At 38.2% G+C, this 16692-nt stretch overlaps 1 protein-coding gene across 1 annotated transcript; it reads left to right on the forward strand.

Moving 5' to 3' along the window:
• Window positions 1–3094: 3094 nt before the first annotated feature.
• LOC125803842 (uncharacterized) lies at window positions 3095–8048 on the forward strand. The gene is made up of 4 exons (XM_049482177.1): window positions 3095–3226; window positions 3318–3656; window positions 3809–4144; window positions 6483–8048. The coding sequence occupies exons 1-4, from the start codon at window positions 3187–3189 to the stop codon at window positions 6593–6595; spliced, it is 828 nt and encodes a 275-aa protein (XP_049338134.1). The 5' UTR covers window positions 3095–3186; the 3' UTR covers window positions 6596–8048.
• The last annotated feature ends 8644 nt before the right edge of the window (window positions 8049–16692 follow it).

A 16692-nucleotide genomic window follows, 5' to 3' on the forward strand; every position in this document is an offset into this window, starting at 1 on the left:
CAGAAAAGCTTGAAAAAGAATGTACAGACATCAGTTCATGACATTAAGCTCAGGCATACGAAACAGACCAGGAGGCCCACCTCAGAATGCTGAAAAAAATAAAACAAAATGTAGATTTTGAAGTGGCCTAGACAAAGTCTGATTGAGATGCTGTGGATGATCCTAAACAGAATGTTCATGCTGGAAAACTCTTCAATGTTAAACAACAAAAATTAAGAAAAGAATGTGTCAAAATACCTCCACAGACTTATTACAAGTTATCGGTAAAGCTTGATTGAAGGTTGCCACCAAGGGAGACACAACCAAATGATTAGATTCAGTGGCAAACACTTTTTCACATGGAGCAAGATTAGTTTGGATGGATTTTTTTGTGTTCTGTTTTTGTCTGATATTAAAATATGTTTATTAATTAGAAATGAATGTAAGTATGATAAAAAAGGCAAAAAAAAAAAACTAAACAAATATGTGGGGGAGCGGGGCAAATGTGCTTCTTTGTGTTGGTCTATCATCTGAAATCTCAATAAAATACATTTACATTTGAGGTTGTAAGATGACAAAGTGAAAAAAAGTGCAAGCCACTGTTGTATATGTCTTAGAACTGTCCAACTGATTCATGTTATTATATTATCTTTGAGTTTGGATGAGCAAATTACTATAGTACTGTTTTAACAACATTAAGCACAGTTTTTCTTACTCTGCTGCTTTCTATTCTACTCTATTTTGTTATCTAGTTACAGAGAAAAGGTCTGGACGAATAGATCACTTAGCCAGATTGTTTTATACGTTTGCAGCAGTTTGTATACTGGCACATACAGTACTGTATGTTTTAGTTGACAGGGGCTTACGTTCTCAAAAACTTGTCAAGTGGGCCTCAAGGTGTTTTAGAGTGCGTTTTTTTTTTTTTTCATCTTGTCTGCAGAGGGCATGGTGCACATGACTGGTGAGCACATGGTGCAGCGCCATGACCACAAGCCAACAGCCACGCCTTTACTTTGTAGCTGCAGTTAATAAGTAATAAATATCTACTCGATCTAGTTTATATTAAGCTGTTAATATATATTTATTATATTTTGTGACTGCAGTATGAGGCACTCTCATACAGCTACAGATCTATAAAACTTTATTTAAGATGAGAACTTGCTTTAATGTGTTGTGTTCCCTCATTTTTTTTTTACATGACCTTCCTAATGCTTCTTCAACTTAACACCTTCAACCGTTCAGCATATGTATGCACAAAAAAATAACACACTTGTCACATGACACCATTTCCTCTGCACTACTGAACCAAAGAACAACAGTCATTTCACAGTTTTGCACAGTGAGTCCAGATCACACACAAACCTAAAGGTCTTACAGTCTCACTGGGAGACCAGCAAAAACGGTCAAATTAATTTTTACGCTTTTCCTCTTAACAAATAGTGAGTAAATTTATGAGTGAGATTGTTATAACCTCAATGATTAGTTCTGAACGTGCTGCACAACTTTTATACAGGTTTATACCTGTATCTCTTTTTAAAATAGCAGAAACCTCTGACATGGCCAAGCTCCAAATTCAAAGATCAAGACTTGGAGAAAATGTGACCTTCCAGTGTGACCAAGCCACTGCGAACGGCAGCAAGGCTGGTTTAGTTTGATACAAATAGGGTTTAGGAATGGTGCTTCAGTATAAGGTGTGAACGTTTGACAAGGTAGAAAAAGTCGACATGGGTGCAAATTTCTGTGGAAAAGGAAAGTGGAATGTTGTGGAGTTTGGATCGGGGACTCTTCTGATTTTAGAAGGTAAGGCCTACAACATGTTTGTTTTTGGATTTTGTCTAAATGTAATATATTAATATCCTGTGAGTAAACAGCTTTAACTTTTGATTTTACAGAAAATATATTTTTTATTTTTTATTAAAAACTACAGAATCAAATGATTAAATATTAATACATTTTTATTACCTGATAATAATACATATATTATACTATGTAATTATAGTTATAGCTATATATTATACTTGTATTATTGAGTTATGTTATGTTTTTTTTCTTGCTCTCTGATGACTCTTCATTATACCTGTCTTCATTAAATATCAGGAATATCAGCAACTGCATCGGGGTCCGTCCCATTCTCACACAAAGGGTTAGAAAAACTTATTTTAAAGAGCCACTTAACCCTAAACCATTTTTTTTTCAATGGATAGCTGAAATGTGTTCCTTTGAAGTAATGAAACTTGCTTTATTTTTATAAACATTTCCTAACATTTAAAAAACTTTTTTAATTGTGGAAATTTTCACCTCTGCAGCGCCTTCACAGGTTCATGATGTATCTGTGTACTTTGGTTCGCAGACAAATCACAATATGCAGATCTGTCAATCAAAAACTCAAACTCACGCAACGTAATAATATTAGTTGTCCTTACTAAAACATAGAATCACTTTTTAGAGTGTAATAACAACACAGATGTATTTTTTTTCTTTTTCTATTTTTATTCTGCAGGGGAGAGGAAAAGAAATCTACAACAACACAGTATTAGAGTTTTTTTATACTTTAGTTAGACTACTGTCAAATATTGTAAATGTCACATCATAAATTAATTTATCAATACATTCAAAAAAATATGTCCCAACATAAAAATGATTGCACTGAAAAATTCCCTTAATGACAATTTCCCAATAAGACATCTCAAGATTAATAAGGTCTTACAAGACAAAAACATTACAGGTGCTAGGTTAATATTTTTTTTTTTTATCAAAGCATAATCAAATTAATGCAAACATCAAAAAAATTGTAACATTTACAGAGCAAATGAAGACAAATTTGATTAGTGTAGAATCTTCTGAAAATGATAATATCTGACATCGGTGACTGATTACTTTGTAATCTTTAGAAGAGTAAAAGTTTCTAAAGGTTAAAGGTCAGATCTGCTATCAAATGCATCTGGGTATGATGCAACCAGCAAGAATAAAAACAATAAATAAATAAAAGACTGACATTTAGATCCATAAAAAAGTGTATGCAACCTTCAAACCACAACTGCATGTGGTTTTAATACAAATGCAAAGGAATTACCCTTTTCCCCTCTGGACCAATGAAATCAGTACCTTCAAAGTGTCCAATCAGGTGTGTCACCGGGCTTGTATTTGAACCACGGTGTACAACAACGTTCAAACACATCTCTCTGCATCAGTGTCTAAACAGGAACAATGATCACATTCATTGCTGCTCTTTGCTTGTTTACAACAGGTAAGTGAAATGGTTAATATTTCCCTATACAAGTTTTTTGAAAAAAAATGTTTTATTACTGATGTTATAAATATGTCTCATTTTTTTCCAGTGAAAACTGAAAGTTCTGGCCTTCAGGTTCAAACTGTGAAGATTGGAAATAAGGTTACGATAAAATGCGATCAAACTTTGGACAAAGAGAATACAAGTCATTTTTTAGTTTGGTATAAGCAGAGTTTAGGACAGGGACCAAAATTTGTTGTGAGGTCATTTACGGACAATAAGAAACCCAGATTTGCCTTGGATTTTGCTGCTGGTCGTTTTACTGTGGATGGTACATTTGATCTCAGTATTAGTGAAACCAAACAAGAGGATGAAGGAACTTATTTCTGTGGAACAGTGATATCCAATATTGTGGAATTTGGATCTGGAACTCTCTTGTTTTTGCAAGGTATACAGTGTTCTCTTATGTTTCTGTATTTTAATTTATGTTTAATTTCTACTCAGGACATTTATATCTGTTTTTACACCAATCAAGGTTTTCTATCATATAATTTTATATTATATTATTTATAAATACCACATTTTTTTTTTTTATTAAAGCTGACAAGTTGAACGACAATCCCCCGACTGAAACAGTGATCAAGGGTGGAGACTCTGCTACACTCCAGTGTTCAGTTCAACCTTTGAGCTGTTCAGAAGATCACAGTGTGTACTGGTTCAGACACGGATCAGGAGAATCTGATCCAGGAATCATCTTCTCTCATGGAAACAGGAGTGATCAGTGTAAGAAAAGCTCTGAGACTGTTTCTCCTACACAGAGCTGTATCTACAAACTCCCCAAGAACAACCTCAGCCTCTCTGATGGAACTTATTACTGTGCTGTAGCTGCATGTGGAGAGATACTGTTTGGAAATGGAACAAGCTTGACATTTAAAGGTAATTTTATGTTTAGTAACATGTTACTATTCTGGGCTATGCATGGTACAGAGAATTAGCTATTTTGTAAAGTACAACTTTAAAAAGAGGAAGAAATGTTTTTTTGTAAATTTGCATGATAAAAAAACTCACTCTCAAATATTAGTGAATGAATATTTCTGGTGAAATTAATTGTTTAAAACATAACATTTCGACATTTGATGTGCATTATATGCACACCACCTCTGTTTACAAATGTGTTACGTTTTTTTTTGTTCTTTTAAAATCAGTTTATTTTATGATTGATTATTTCTTGTTTTTGATTACTACTAATCATTATGCTTATAAAATATGCAATATATAAGTAGTGTGCAAATGTTTTAGGTACTTTCAGTAAAGAAAAAGCTTCTTATCTGTGCAGTAAGTGTTTAATAGCTCAGTAAAACACTAGTATTACAATAAATACAAATAGCAATTTTACAAAAAGCAGAGCTTTTACAGCCCTGTTTTCCTTAAAACAGCTCCTAATCTCTCCTCATCTGAGTTTAATAGAGTTTTTAGTTCTATCATATCAACATTTGGTTTGGTAAATTGGTAAATTTGATAAATCAGATGAGCAGTTCTTCAACTTGGCTCACAGGATAAAACATACTTAGTTTAAAATGAGAATTCCTTGTTACGTTTTACTGTTTGTATGTTTATTTGCATCTTATATGTGGTGTTTTTTTCAGGTAAAAACACTCATATTGCTGAGATAAATTGATTAGTGTAATTTGCTTTGGTGACTATATAAAAAGAAAGTTTTTAAAAGAAAGTTTTTATGACACTGCATCAAATTTATTCAAATGGGTCAGAAATGACACAGATGACACACAAATGACTTGGGGTGGTTCTGATGAGTGCCAGTTTCATCATAATGTTTGATGATAATTTTTTTTAAGTATTTTTTTTATTTTCCTTTAATTAGTTGAGTAGGTCTTGCCATAATGTGGATTACAACATGACTGAAATAGGACTATTCACTGTATACCAACTCTACTTTATAAAAGATGCTCTTAAACACATTAAGAAAAAAGAAATTCAATTATTTATATCTTGACAAGTTCAGTACAGCTGTTAACTGAAAGAAATATCAGATGACTTTACCTCATAAAGCTGACTGAAATAAAAAGCCAAAGCTTTTTTTTTTTTCGTTTGTTTGTTTAACAAATAATTCTATATGTTTTTCTTCATAGTTTGGATGACGTTAGTTTTAATCTACAATGCAGACAATTTTAACATAATGAAAAAAACACTGAATTGAAAGCGCATCCAAACTTTTGGCTGGTATTGTATATTGAAATTTGTTAAGCCAGGCGGACACTGTGTGATTTTTAGCCCGATTTTAAGCTCAATCTGACGTGAGGAGGGATTTCTGAAGTGCCAGAAACTTTAGTAGCTTGTCTCACAGTATGAGCTGTCTTTGCGAGCCAATTTCTTAACGTCACATCCTGTTTTCCCGAAATTCACTTAAAACATACCCATAAAAAGCCTTTCTTTTGGAGTGATGACCTTTCTCATATGGATATCTTGCCTCTGGATATATGGAGAAACTTTTTTAAGGAGATTTCACTGAAGCCCTGAAATGATATGTGCAGCCGGTCACGAAAACCCTTCATATCATCCATCTACATATAATATAAAAGAGTATTGTAGACTGCATAGACCACAATAAAATGATACTGGATATTTAACCTGATTAACCAGCAGACAAAATCCAAATCACTGAATACACATAAAGTACACTGAGTACACTGAAGTAGCAGAATACTAAGCTCCAATTCCCTGTGTAAAATGGACAAACCGTAGCGTATAGTCCACGTAACCTTAGCCACCTGCGAGTTCATGCACCTGTCTTCTTTTTTACATGTAATTTTAGTGCAAAACAGGGCAAGTTAGCGAAACTATGCACTTTCTCAATATTCTGCTGAACCGAGCACCTTGTACACAGAAAGAGCTGTGCCTACGGGCTGTGTTTGATGTGCAGTGTGAGCCCCATGTTGCAGCGTGTAAGACGGATCGTACAATGTGAGCATATGAATTGCAGCATAACGATAAACGATTCAAACATGCAGTGTAAAATCTCCACAATGCACCTGAGTAAAAAAAAACTCAAAGTGTCCGCCTGGCTCTACAGTATGCCCCACTTGAAAAACAGATACTAAAAACAGTCTTCTTTCAAACTAATTATTGAGTAAAGAGAGCAAGTGTGCAATGCTAAAACATTAATCAAAAACATGAATTCTCTTCTCTGTTTTTAGTGCATACCCTTTTTAAAACACTGCATTTGGTTATAAAACAACTGTATTTTTCCATACAGGTGATGACTGCATGGAGCAGATGATCATATTGCACTGGCTCTCCATTATAAGAACAGCACTTCTTGCCTGCGTGATTATTCTTTTTACAGTTCCCCACTGTGTTTATAAATGAAGGAGTAAGAAATGAGGAAAATGAAGAGTATCAAATACTGAACAAGAAAATCCACTTCAACTGTACAGGGGTTGGACAATGAAATTGAAACACCTGGTTTTAGACCACAATAATTTATTGTCCTGACGGACAGTTCTGGTGGAAACAGGAGGGTTGAGGTGCACATTGAATTCTGACATGATTTGGGCAGCCGTGGTTTTATGTTTTTTTGGATAAAATCCGGGTTAGCACCCAAAGTCCACAGTTAATCCTGTTGGATGTGGTTGGTCCTTCTTGGTGGTATGCTGACATTACCCTGGATACCGTGGCTCTTGATGCATCACAAAGACTAGCTGTCTTGGTCACAGATGTATGGAACGCCCTTTGGGTCTTTACGTCTACATTGACGTCCGTGTTAACACGTCCAATTTGAACGTCTTAAGACGGCAAATCTTACCGTGTTAACACGTTACTTTTGGACGTCTTAAGACGTTTAGATGATAGTACTTCCATACTATTGGTTGCCTCAAATGTACCCACCCCTTGTTGATGTAGGGTTTGCGTTGTGGTCACGTGGGCTCTACGCTGTGGTCACATGTGCTTTATGTTGTGGTCACATGGGCTCTACGTTGTGGTCACATGGGCTCTACGTAGGCTGTTTGTGAGGATACGTATGCATCACATGTCTTATACGCAGCTGTGAAGTTGTAATCGCAATGGTCCATGTGTGCCGGGTGGGTTTATCTGTGAGAGTAATTTGGGGCAAGGTCAGGGTGGGTCTTTGGAGGGGCTTTTTTGCAGTGTTTGGATTCCCCCCCTCAGATGTGAGTGCAGTGGTAGCACCCAATTTTAAAGTTACGTGTTAACGCGGCACATTTTGCCGTCTTAAGACGTTTGGATGTCTTAAGACGTCCAAAAGTAACGTGTTAACACGGTAAGATTTGCCGTCTTAAGACGTTCAAATTGGACGTGTTAACACGGACGTCAATGTAGACGTAAAGACCCAAAGGGCGTTCCATACAGATGCGCCAGCAAGACGTGCACCAACAATTTGTCCTCTTTTGAACTCTGGTACGTCTCCCATAATGTTGTGTGCATTGCAATATTTTGAGCAGAACTGTGCTCTTACCCTGCTAATTGAACTTTCACACTCTTCTCTTACTGGTGCAATGTGCAATTAATGAAGATTGGCCACCAGGCTGCTCCAATTTAGCCATGAAACCTCCCACACTAAAATGACAGGTGTTTCAGTTTCATTGTCCAACCCCTGTACATCAAATATTCAGAATTTTGTTTTAGCTAGAATTATTCAGTGTTTCTGCATAATTTGTGTAAACGTGTGTTTTGAGTTAGTCAGTAATTTTGCTAAATCAATCGGCTTTCCTATTACAAAGTTTATCTTTGTTCCTTCATTTGATGTTTCAGATAATAATATGCAGGATATGCTAATGCTTCTCATTAAACATAATGCTGTTGAACTATGAACTAACCATGTTGAGCTGTTGTTATTGCCTGTCTTTCCTTACTGAACATAAAATGTTAAATTGAACAGCCTTGATTGTTTTTACATTCAATGTTACCATTTTATTATTTTGAATTGATTAAGAACTGACAAGAAAAAAAAATATATATAAAAAAATACTGGTTACTAAAAAGTTATTATAATTGTATTGAGGTTATAAAGGTCTGGAATGTTCTTTAGTCAAACATCTTAACTGTAATGGAGTTGTTTTATAAAAAATGGAAATACTTTTTTAAATTCCAATAAACATATTCAGTATCTATCCTATACAGACTCTATTCTCATTACGTTGTTCTCTTTTTTATAGCACTTTATTATTCATGATTTGACATGATTCTCAACAGTTGGTTAAAAGTGCAATGTTTTCTTGCCATTTAATTCAGATTTTAATTATTAAAATATTTAAAATGATTAAACATTAAGATTTAAATTTTCTTTATTTAGACTTTAATTTGAGAAATATTTGACAAAAAATAGTCTTTGAAAGTAAACCTACTATTATATTACTAATAAAAAGGGAATATGTTACTGTGTATTAAAGTTACTATAAAGCTTTTCTTGCTTTCAGCTGTAATGTAGCAAAAAAAAAAAAAAAACATCACCAGCTGTGCCAACTAGAAATCTTTAGCTCAGGTAATTATTTTTTCATATGTATAAAAACTTGAAAAATGAAAAGTCTCACCAACTTTACTATACATTTATATGTGTTGCAGTAATTTAAGTTTTTTTTTTAAATAAGCCATTTCTGCTGACTTTAGGGTCCACTGAAAAGTTAAAGGCATGTCTAATATTAATCAAATTTACATAGTGGACACAGCATTATATATATATATATATATATATATATATATATATATATATATATATATATATATTTTTTTTTTTTTGTTAACAACTAGTATCTGTACATTTATTACTATTACATATCAGTCATATTTCCAGTCATATGAGCTTACAAGAATGGACATGTGACCAGCCAGACCAAGCCAGCATATAATCACTCTGAGCAACACAAAAAACATTGCAACTTGCTCTTATAGCCTTCAACACTGAGACCAGACAGTTAACTATCACATAACACATACATTAATACAAACAGAAGGCAGCCTATAAATAATAATTACACCCTGTTGGTGAGTGAAAGGCAGAAGGATACGCCCAATACGCAATCAGATGTTCCCGGGGGCCAATGGGAAAAGTTTTCACCAAAATGGCTGTAGGCATTGTGGACGGAATTTGGACACTAAATTGCGGTGAAAATTACACGAGTCGAGCCAACCAGTTATTGTAATAAGAAAATACATTTATTGGAAAAGATAAAGACATACATACAGTAGTGATGGGGCGATCCACTTTTTTCAGCTCCGATCTGATTAGTTTACTAATCTAGATAGTTTACTCCAGTTCTAGTTAATACCTTTACAACACCGAATGGCAGTTGTCAGCTAAAGTTTACTCAGGCAGCCGCAGACTGAAGCTGCTGGGGGTTCAGGGTAAACTGTGAAACTGGAGTCAGGATCAGTGATGTGTTTCGTGTTAACATCATGAAGGGTTTATTGTCCAGCTCAGACTGTGGACTGGAATATTAATCGGTAAGTAGATCGGACGCACTCCACCGATACCGATATTGTATCGGAACGGTCTGATCTCTAACATACAGTGTTAGGACATACAGTTTACAAGAAAAATACAGAGGATAGAAAGATGAGAGCATGCTCTGGCTCTCACCTCCCTTACAACCTTCTTTATACCCCTTTTCTGGGTGGAACAGAACATTCTATAACAATCCATACATGGTGTAATCATCTCCTTATTTGTGCTTAACTAAAACAAAATGTGACCAAAGCTGTGAGGTTCTACATTTTAGGGTGTCCTGTTCTCTTAAAAAAGGGAAGTGAAACAAACACAGAAAAAAGATCATGCAGAATGCTGCAAATAAGAGGAAGTAACTTTGATTTGAGCACAGTAAATATAGTAATCTTACAAAACAGTGTTCAATGAAACAGTTTTAAATTGGGTTAATAATTTCACTTTCCCACACAACTATTTAACATTTGCCGAAACAGTTTATTTAGTGAGATCAACTTAATAAAGATAGATGAGTCAATTAGTTTGCTATAGTTTAAAAATAAAATGACATTAGCCAGAACAATTTTAAGTTGTCAGTAAATGAAAGACGATAAGTCAATGCCACTGAATTAGAAACCCATCTGAATTAGTTTAAATGGGACATATCATATCTCTTTTTACACATATTAGAATACTGTAGGTCTATGGTCTTTAGAAAATACGTTGTTAAAAGTTCTTTACACAAAATAAAAAAAGATAAATAAAGTCCCTTTCAGAATGAAAAGTTTAAGGGCTCTGACACTTTTATGCAAATAAGCTGTTGCTGGCCATTGCATTTATACACTAAGCATGTACCACAGTTCCGTGTTAGCTAGTGCTGAATGGCAAAACACGACAAGCTAGTTCAGGCATGCATAACTGTGATAGAAACTTAAAACTTATCATTTGAAAGTACTTTCATCTCCCTCATCTGCTGATTTGCCACAAACAGTAAGTACAGAGCCTTCCTTCAGACAAAGTCTGCTGTGTACTGTCAGAGGTTCTTGTGACATTACAATAAGGAAGCATGCAAATGGCACATAGAAACATATGATTTATGCTACCAAACTTTTCTACTGATTAACAAAAATAATAAATAAAAAAGGGGAAGGATTGATTTTTTTTGTGTGTATAGGGGCAGTCGAAACCCTCAACTAGAAGTACAAAAGCACGCAAAAAAGTGAGTTTTGCATAACATGTCCCATTCATTGGTTTTTATTTAATCTGTATCAGTAAATCTGACATTTTTACTATCTGAAAGGTGTTTGTCTGAAAGGGTTAAACCACTTTATAGCTGTAGAACTACTGCAGCTGCCATGAGCATGGAGCCTCTAGATCATATAAATTCAACTACAGACCTCCTAAAACCTCCCTCTAACAGTCAAATACACATGCCAAAAGTCATGAGACAACAGCATGTAAACTGAACATGCAGTGTTTCCTCAGGGGACAACTTGAAAACACTCATACCGGTCTAAGTTGTGAGGTGTGATCTTGTGAGCAACGTTGAACTGTCCAGCGTGCTCATGGCATGGTGATGTGAATTATCACGTGAAGTTTGAGTGAATAATAACAAACTCATTTTATCACATGTCGCTCATGAGGTATTAACAAAGTTTAGCTGATACAGCATGAAAAGATACTGTTTATTTTACCTTGGTTTACATGCATTGACTTAGCAAACGCATTTTTCTGTGTGCCCCTAGCGGAGCACTGCAGAGATATATGTGCATTTACACACAGAGGTACACAATACAGATACACCAGGTTACCTCAAGGATTGGCCCTATCGCCGGGATTGTTTAATCAGGCCCTAAGGCGGAGCCTGGAATCATGCCAACTGCCAGAAGGCTCCATTTTGAGCCAGTATGTGGATGATGCACTTATTTGTGCCACAACACCAGAAATCTGCCTTGAGGCAACCAAGGCAGTGCTACAATGTTTAGCGAAATCAGGGTACAAAGTGTCCAAACAAAAGTTACAGTGTTGCAGATCTAGGGTAACTTTCCTGGGACGGGTAGTGACACAGGGGTCCACGGGCATGTCAGCCACACACAGGTCCGCTATACTGTCACACACAAGACCGGAGACTGTTAAAGACATGTTAGCATTTTTAGGACTGACGGGTTATAGCAGACAGTACATTCCTGACTTTGTAGGACGAACACAACCTCTTAGAGACATGGTGAAATCTCTAGGAATGCAAAATTTGTCTGGTAAACTGACTTGGACCGTAGAGACAGAACAGGCGTTTATAGATGTTAAACAAGCCTTATCTACTGCAGCTGACCTAGCCAGACCAGACTATTCACTGCCTTTTTACATGGATGTTTCTGAAACAGACACTTTGGTAAACGGTGTACTGTTTCAGAAAAAGGGGGAAGGTAGAGCAGTGCTAATGTACTTAAGTGTTCCATTGGACCTTATAGAGAGGAGACAACCACAGTGCACAAGACATGTAGCAGGACTGACCAAATTAGTCCAAAAAACAGCACATCTTGTAGCAGGATACCCATTGCACATACTAACCACACACGGAGTAGTAGCGTACATAAACTCACAAATGTTCACACTCACTCCATTGCGACAGAGACGCATCCACAAAGCACTGACTGCACCCAACATCAGCTACACACATGAGGGAGTCAACATGGCAGAGGGAATCACGGAAGGCCCACCACATGAGTGTGAAGAACAGGTAGAAAGGATAGGAAAAGTAAGACCAGATTTACAGGCCACACCCATTCCAGGGTCGTGGAATTTGTGGACAGATGGGTGTGGGTACAGAGCAGACACAGGTGAAGTCAGAGCAGGGTATGCAGTAGTTCAGGAAGCAAAGGGGGAGACGTATGAGTTTGAGACAGTCGTAGCAAAAGAAGTGAAACAAAACCCATCAGCACAGAAAGCAGAACTATTAGCAGTAATTGCAGCACTAGAGTTAGCAGAAGGAAGGGAAGTTACAGTACTGAGCGACTCAGCGTGGGTGGTGTCAGCTGCTCATGTAGACATTCCACACTGGAACCAGGCAGGGTATGTCACAAGCTCAGGGAAACCAGTCAAACACAAGACAGAACTGATGCGTTTAGAAGCAGCAATACACAAACCAATCAAGGTTGCGATTGTAAAGTGTAAAGGACACCAAAAGGGAGACACATTGATAAATAGAGGAAACGAGGCAGCAGATAGAGCAGCAAAAAGGGCAGCAGGATACACAGAACCCAACACCATGCTTGTGTTGGACTCCAGTGTACCATGGGAGCCAATTCCAACCGGAAAAGAGCTCAGACAGATGCAGGACCAAGCAAGCCCAGAGGAGAAGTCAACGTGGTTAGCAAAGGGGGCTAGCCCAAACAGTCAGGTGTGGACATCGCAAAAGGGACAAGCGGTATTACCAATGTCACTAGCGAAAGCAGTTTTAGAAGAAGCACACACAGTAGCACACGTAGGAAGACAACAAACACTGGAAAATCTAAAACAATGGTGGCACCCATTCATGACAGCATTAGTGGTAGATTACATCACTCAATGTCAGATTTGTAACACCCAAAATGTAGCAAAAGCATTTAAGGTAGCACCTGGTAAGTTTCCATTGCCAGATTCCCACGGAGAAGAAATTCAGATTGACTATACTGACATGATTGACTCAGTAAGGAGATACAGGTATCTCCTGGTTGTAGTAGACCAATTTTCAGGGTGGGTGGAGGCAATCCCCACCATAAAAGAGGATGCCAAATCTGTGTGCAAGATGCTGATCAATTCTTGGATACCCGAATTTTTCCCAGAAAAATTCATTCAGATCGGGGTACTCATTTTACGAGCAAGACACTGCAGTGGGTGGAGCAGTCATTGGGGCTGCACCATAGCTATGGTTGTGTATATCATCCTGCATCACAGGGTCAGGTGGAGAGGATGAATCAAAATTTGAAATGCAAATTAGCTAAGATTGCACTGACCACGGGCATGAATTGGCTAGATGCCCTACCAATTGCCCTGATCAGCATTCGGAATTCCATTAATAGAAGCACAGGCTTCTCCCCATTTGAGCTGGTCAGAGGCGTAGCATTCCCAGGCCCAAGAACAAGATTGAGTCCTGATGCGGGCTCGCCTGGGATTACAACAGATACATATCGTGAGCTGTTTTTGAAACTAAAATCAGTGTGCGAAGATTTATCTGTGCAGGTACGGAAAAACAGAGGAGGAGACGAGGAGCACGAGATACCTCCGGAGGTGGCCGTGGCCCCATGGTTGTACCTGAGAGCCATTAAGCGAAAGTGGTCAGAGCCTCGCTGGACGGGTCCATTCCGAGTGATGGAGAGAACCAGCCACGCGGTACGACTCCAGGGCAAAGGCAGCTCGTGGTACCACTTATCTCAGTGCAAGCCAGCACTGCCACCCGGGGAATCAGTGTGCAGCCGCCCAGCCCAGAGATCGCTCACAGAGCCAGAAGGAGAGGTGAGAACAGCAGCTGAATCGTCTGACCCAGATGGAGGCCCGCAGCAGGAAGGAGGGGTAGCAGACTCACCCCGCAGCAGCAGACAGCAGGGGCCGTCAGTGCCTGGCTGTGACCGAGGAAAGGAAGTGAGGGAGTAACTCATTCAGCAACATTTCGATTGCATCACAGTACACTACATACAGAGACTCTTAAACACATCTCATTAAAAAACACACTTAGTCTTATCACACACCACCTCATACTTTTCATTCACTGACATTGCAGACACCAAGAGCCAGAATAAAGCTCTTCGTACGTGGGGCTGAGGTAGTGTACCCTCAGAACCCTGAAGCAAGAAGAAAGAAGAAAGAAGAAAAGAAACACACATTGTAACTTTAACATTTACACATATAAGGTCATAGACTGTGATTTGCTAAATTAGGGGGAACAAATTATTTTTTCTTTACAGGTTGTCTTGGACATTTTTTCTTTACAGGTTGCCTTGGACTCTTCAAAAAACGGAATTGTAAAAAAAAAAAAGAAATACACTCTGTAACCTTAACACTTACACATATAGGGCTATAGATAACAGTTTACTAAATAGTGGAAACCTTAGAGGGAAAACACATTTATGGTTTAACAATGGCTTGGTACGGGAAAAAGGGGTGGAACAGGACAAAGCACGGACACCATAACGAACCAGCACTTCCTCCAGTTATTCCAATATGGCTCCAGGTAATAATAACCATTGCCCTAATGGGTATAATGATAATAACACTGGCTATTGTCTCAAAGCAAGAACAACTAATAACGGTAGAGGGAACAATTGTAAATACATCGGCAACCGTACACCCGACAAACGCAACAACTAAAGACCAGCCCACACAACTTAATAGAACCAAACGATCAACCATCAATCAGTCTAACTCAAAATGCATCAGGCGCTGGGGAGGTATAGAATTGGACTATTATTGGGGTGAGACGACCGCATGGACAGTGAACTTATGTGACGTGGTTACTTGTGGTAAGCAGGGGTCCAAGGGGGAAGCGGTGTACTTGTGTTGGTCCCGTGATGATAATCTTAAGTGTAACCATAACACCGACCAAGCAGCTTATAAGGCCAGACCTTGTAACAAGTGGGAAAACGTAATTAGGTCAACACATGTCAATTGGGATCCAACCGAACGCTGGGCGACTCGTGAACGGGAGAAATGGCATAAACTTAACATACAAAGGGATAATGGTCCGATAAATAATCTAATAACCATTGCATTAGAGTGGCAATCCGATCCTAATGGGGAAAAGTCCTCGGCATTTTTCATAGGGGTCGGGGTGGATGTAAATGGTAACGACCCTGTGGGATGGATCAAAGTTAGAGTTACAGATAAACCGACCATTGACACCGAAGAGGCCACAAAAAACGCAATAGACAATAATGGGGGGGATCGGCCTATACTGGGAGCAGATTATTCTACATGGACAACCGAATAGATCGTAAAGCTAAGTACAGGGTTTGAAGGGAGCAACTTATGGATAAAATGGATAAAAAAACAAGCCAGAGAAGCTAACATGGTTGGGTGCGTAGCATGTGCCGCAGCTAGACCGGCAATTGTTTTTAGGTCCAGTGCCATTGTTTCCAACAGAAGACCCGATAGGGTTCCAGTGCATGATTAATTTAACAAGTATGGCTAACCCTGCCAATTGTACTGTCCTGTCAAACATTTTTCCAGTCATAGCAAATAACACCGGCTCAGGACCATTTCAGATTCCCGATTCAGGTAACTGTTTTAACCATACAGCAGGGGACGAGACGAAGAACCCAAAACACTTAGGCAACATAAACCCTAATTGGTGCCGCACTATATTTAATGGCGATTCCGGTAACTTTATAGGGCCATGGGCTAGAGCGGGACTGTATTATTATTGTGGAGGATCAACCCTACTGTTAAGACTACCCACGCGTAGTCAAGGCCTCTGCGCTATGGTAAGACTAATTTCCCCAATCACTATGTACGGCGCACACAAAACTATTTCTAATTATAATAGGCCTAGGAGATCAGATGACTATGATTTTGACTTAACTAAAAATACACCTACGTACATAGACGCCATAGGCGTACCTCGGGGCGTACCGGACAAGCATAAATTAGTAGATCAGATAGCCGCCGGATGGGAAAGTATCTTAATTTGGATCACACCAAACAAGAATGTCGATAGGATTAATTACGTAAATTACCAAGTAATGAGACTGGCTAACATTACCGGGGCAGCAATAACAGGCTTATCAGAACAGTTATCAGCAACTTCACTAATGACCATACAAAACCGTATAGCCTTAGATATGGTACTGGCTAATCAGGGTGGCGTCTGTCATATGTTTGGAGATGTATGTTGTACCGTAATCCCAAATAACACGGCCCCAGATGGAAAGGTAACTAAAGCGTTAATTGCCCTAAAAGCCCTGTCTAGAGAAATGGCAGAGAACACGGGGGTAGATAATCCAATCACTAAATGGCTGGAGAGAACTTTCGGACAATGGAAGGGTGTATTTATATC

Source organism: Astyanax mexicanus, chromosome 8 (assembly GCF_023375975.1).
Source record: "Astyanax mexicanus isolate ESR-SI-001 chromosome 8, AstMex3_surface, whole genome shotgun sequence".
NCBI classification, from domain to species: Eukaryota; Metazoa; Chordata; class Actinopteri; order Characiformes; family Acestrorhamphidae; genus Astyanax; species Astyanax mexicanus.

Bases quoted from the DNA above. Each gene is read 5' to 3' on its own strand.
- LOC125803842 (XM_049482177.1), top strand. From the start codon at position 3,187: ATGATCACATTCATTGCTGCTCTTTGCTTGTTTACAACAG. The intron at 3,227-3,317 runs GTAAGTGAAATG...ATTTTTTTCCAG, and splicing joins TCTTTGCTTGTTTACAACAG to TGAAAACTGAAAGTTCTGGC. The intron at 3,657-3,808 runs GTATACAGTGTT...TTTTTATTAAAG, and splicing joins AACTCTCTTGTTTTTGCAAG to CTGACAAGTTGAACGACAAT.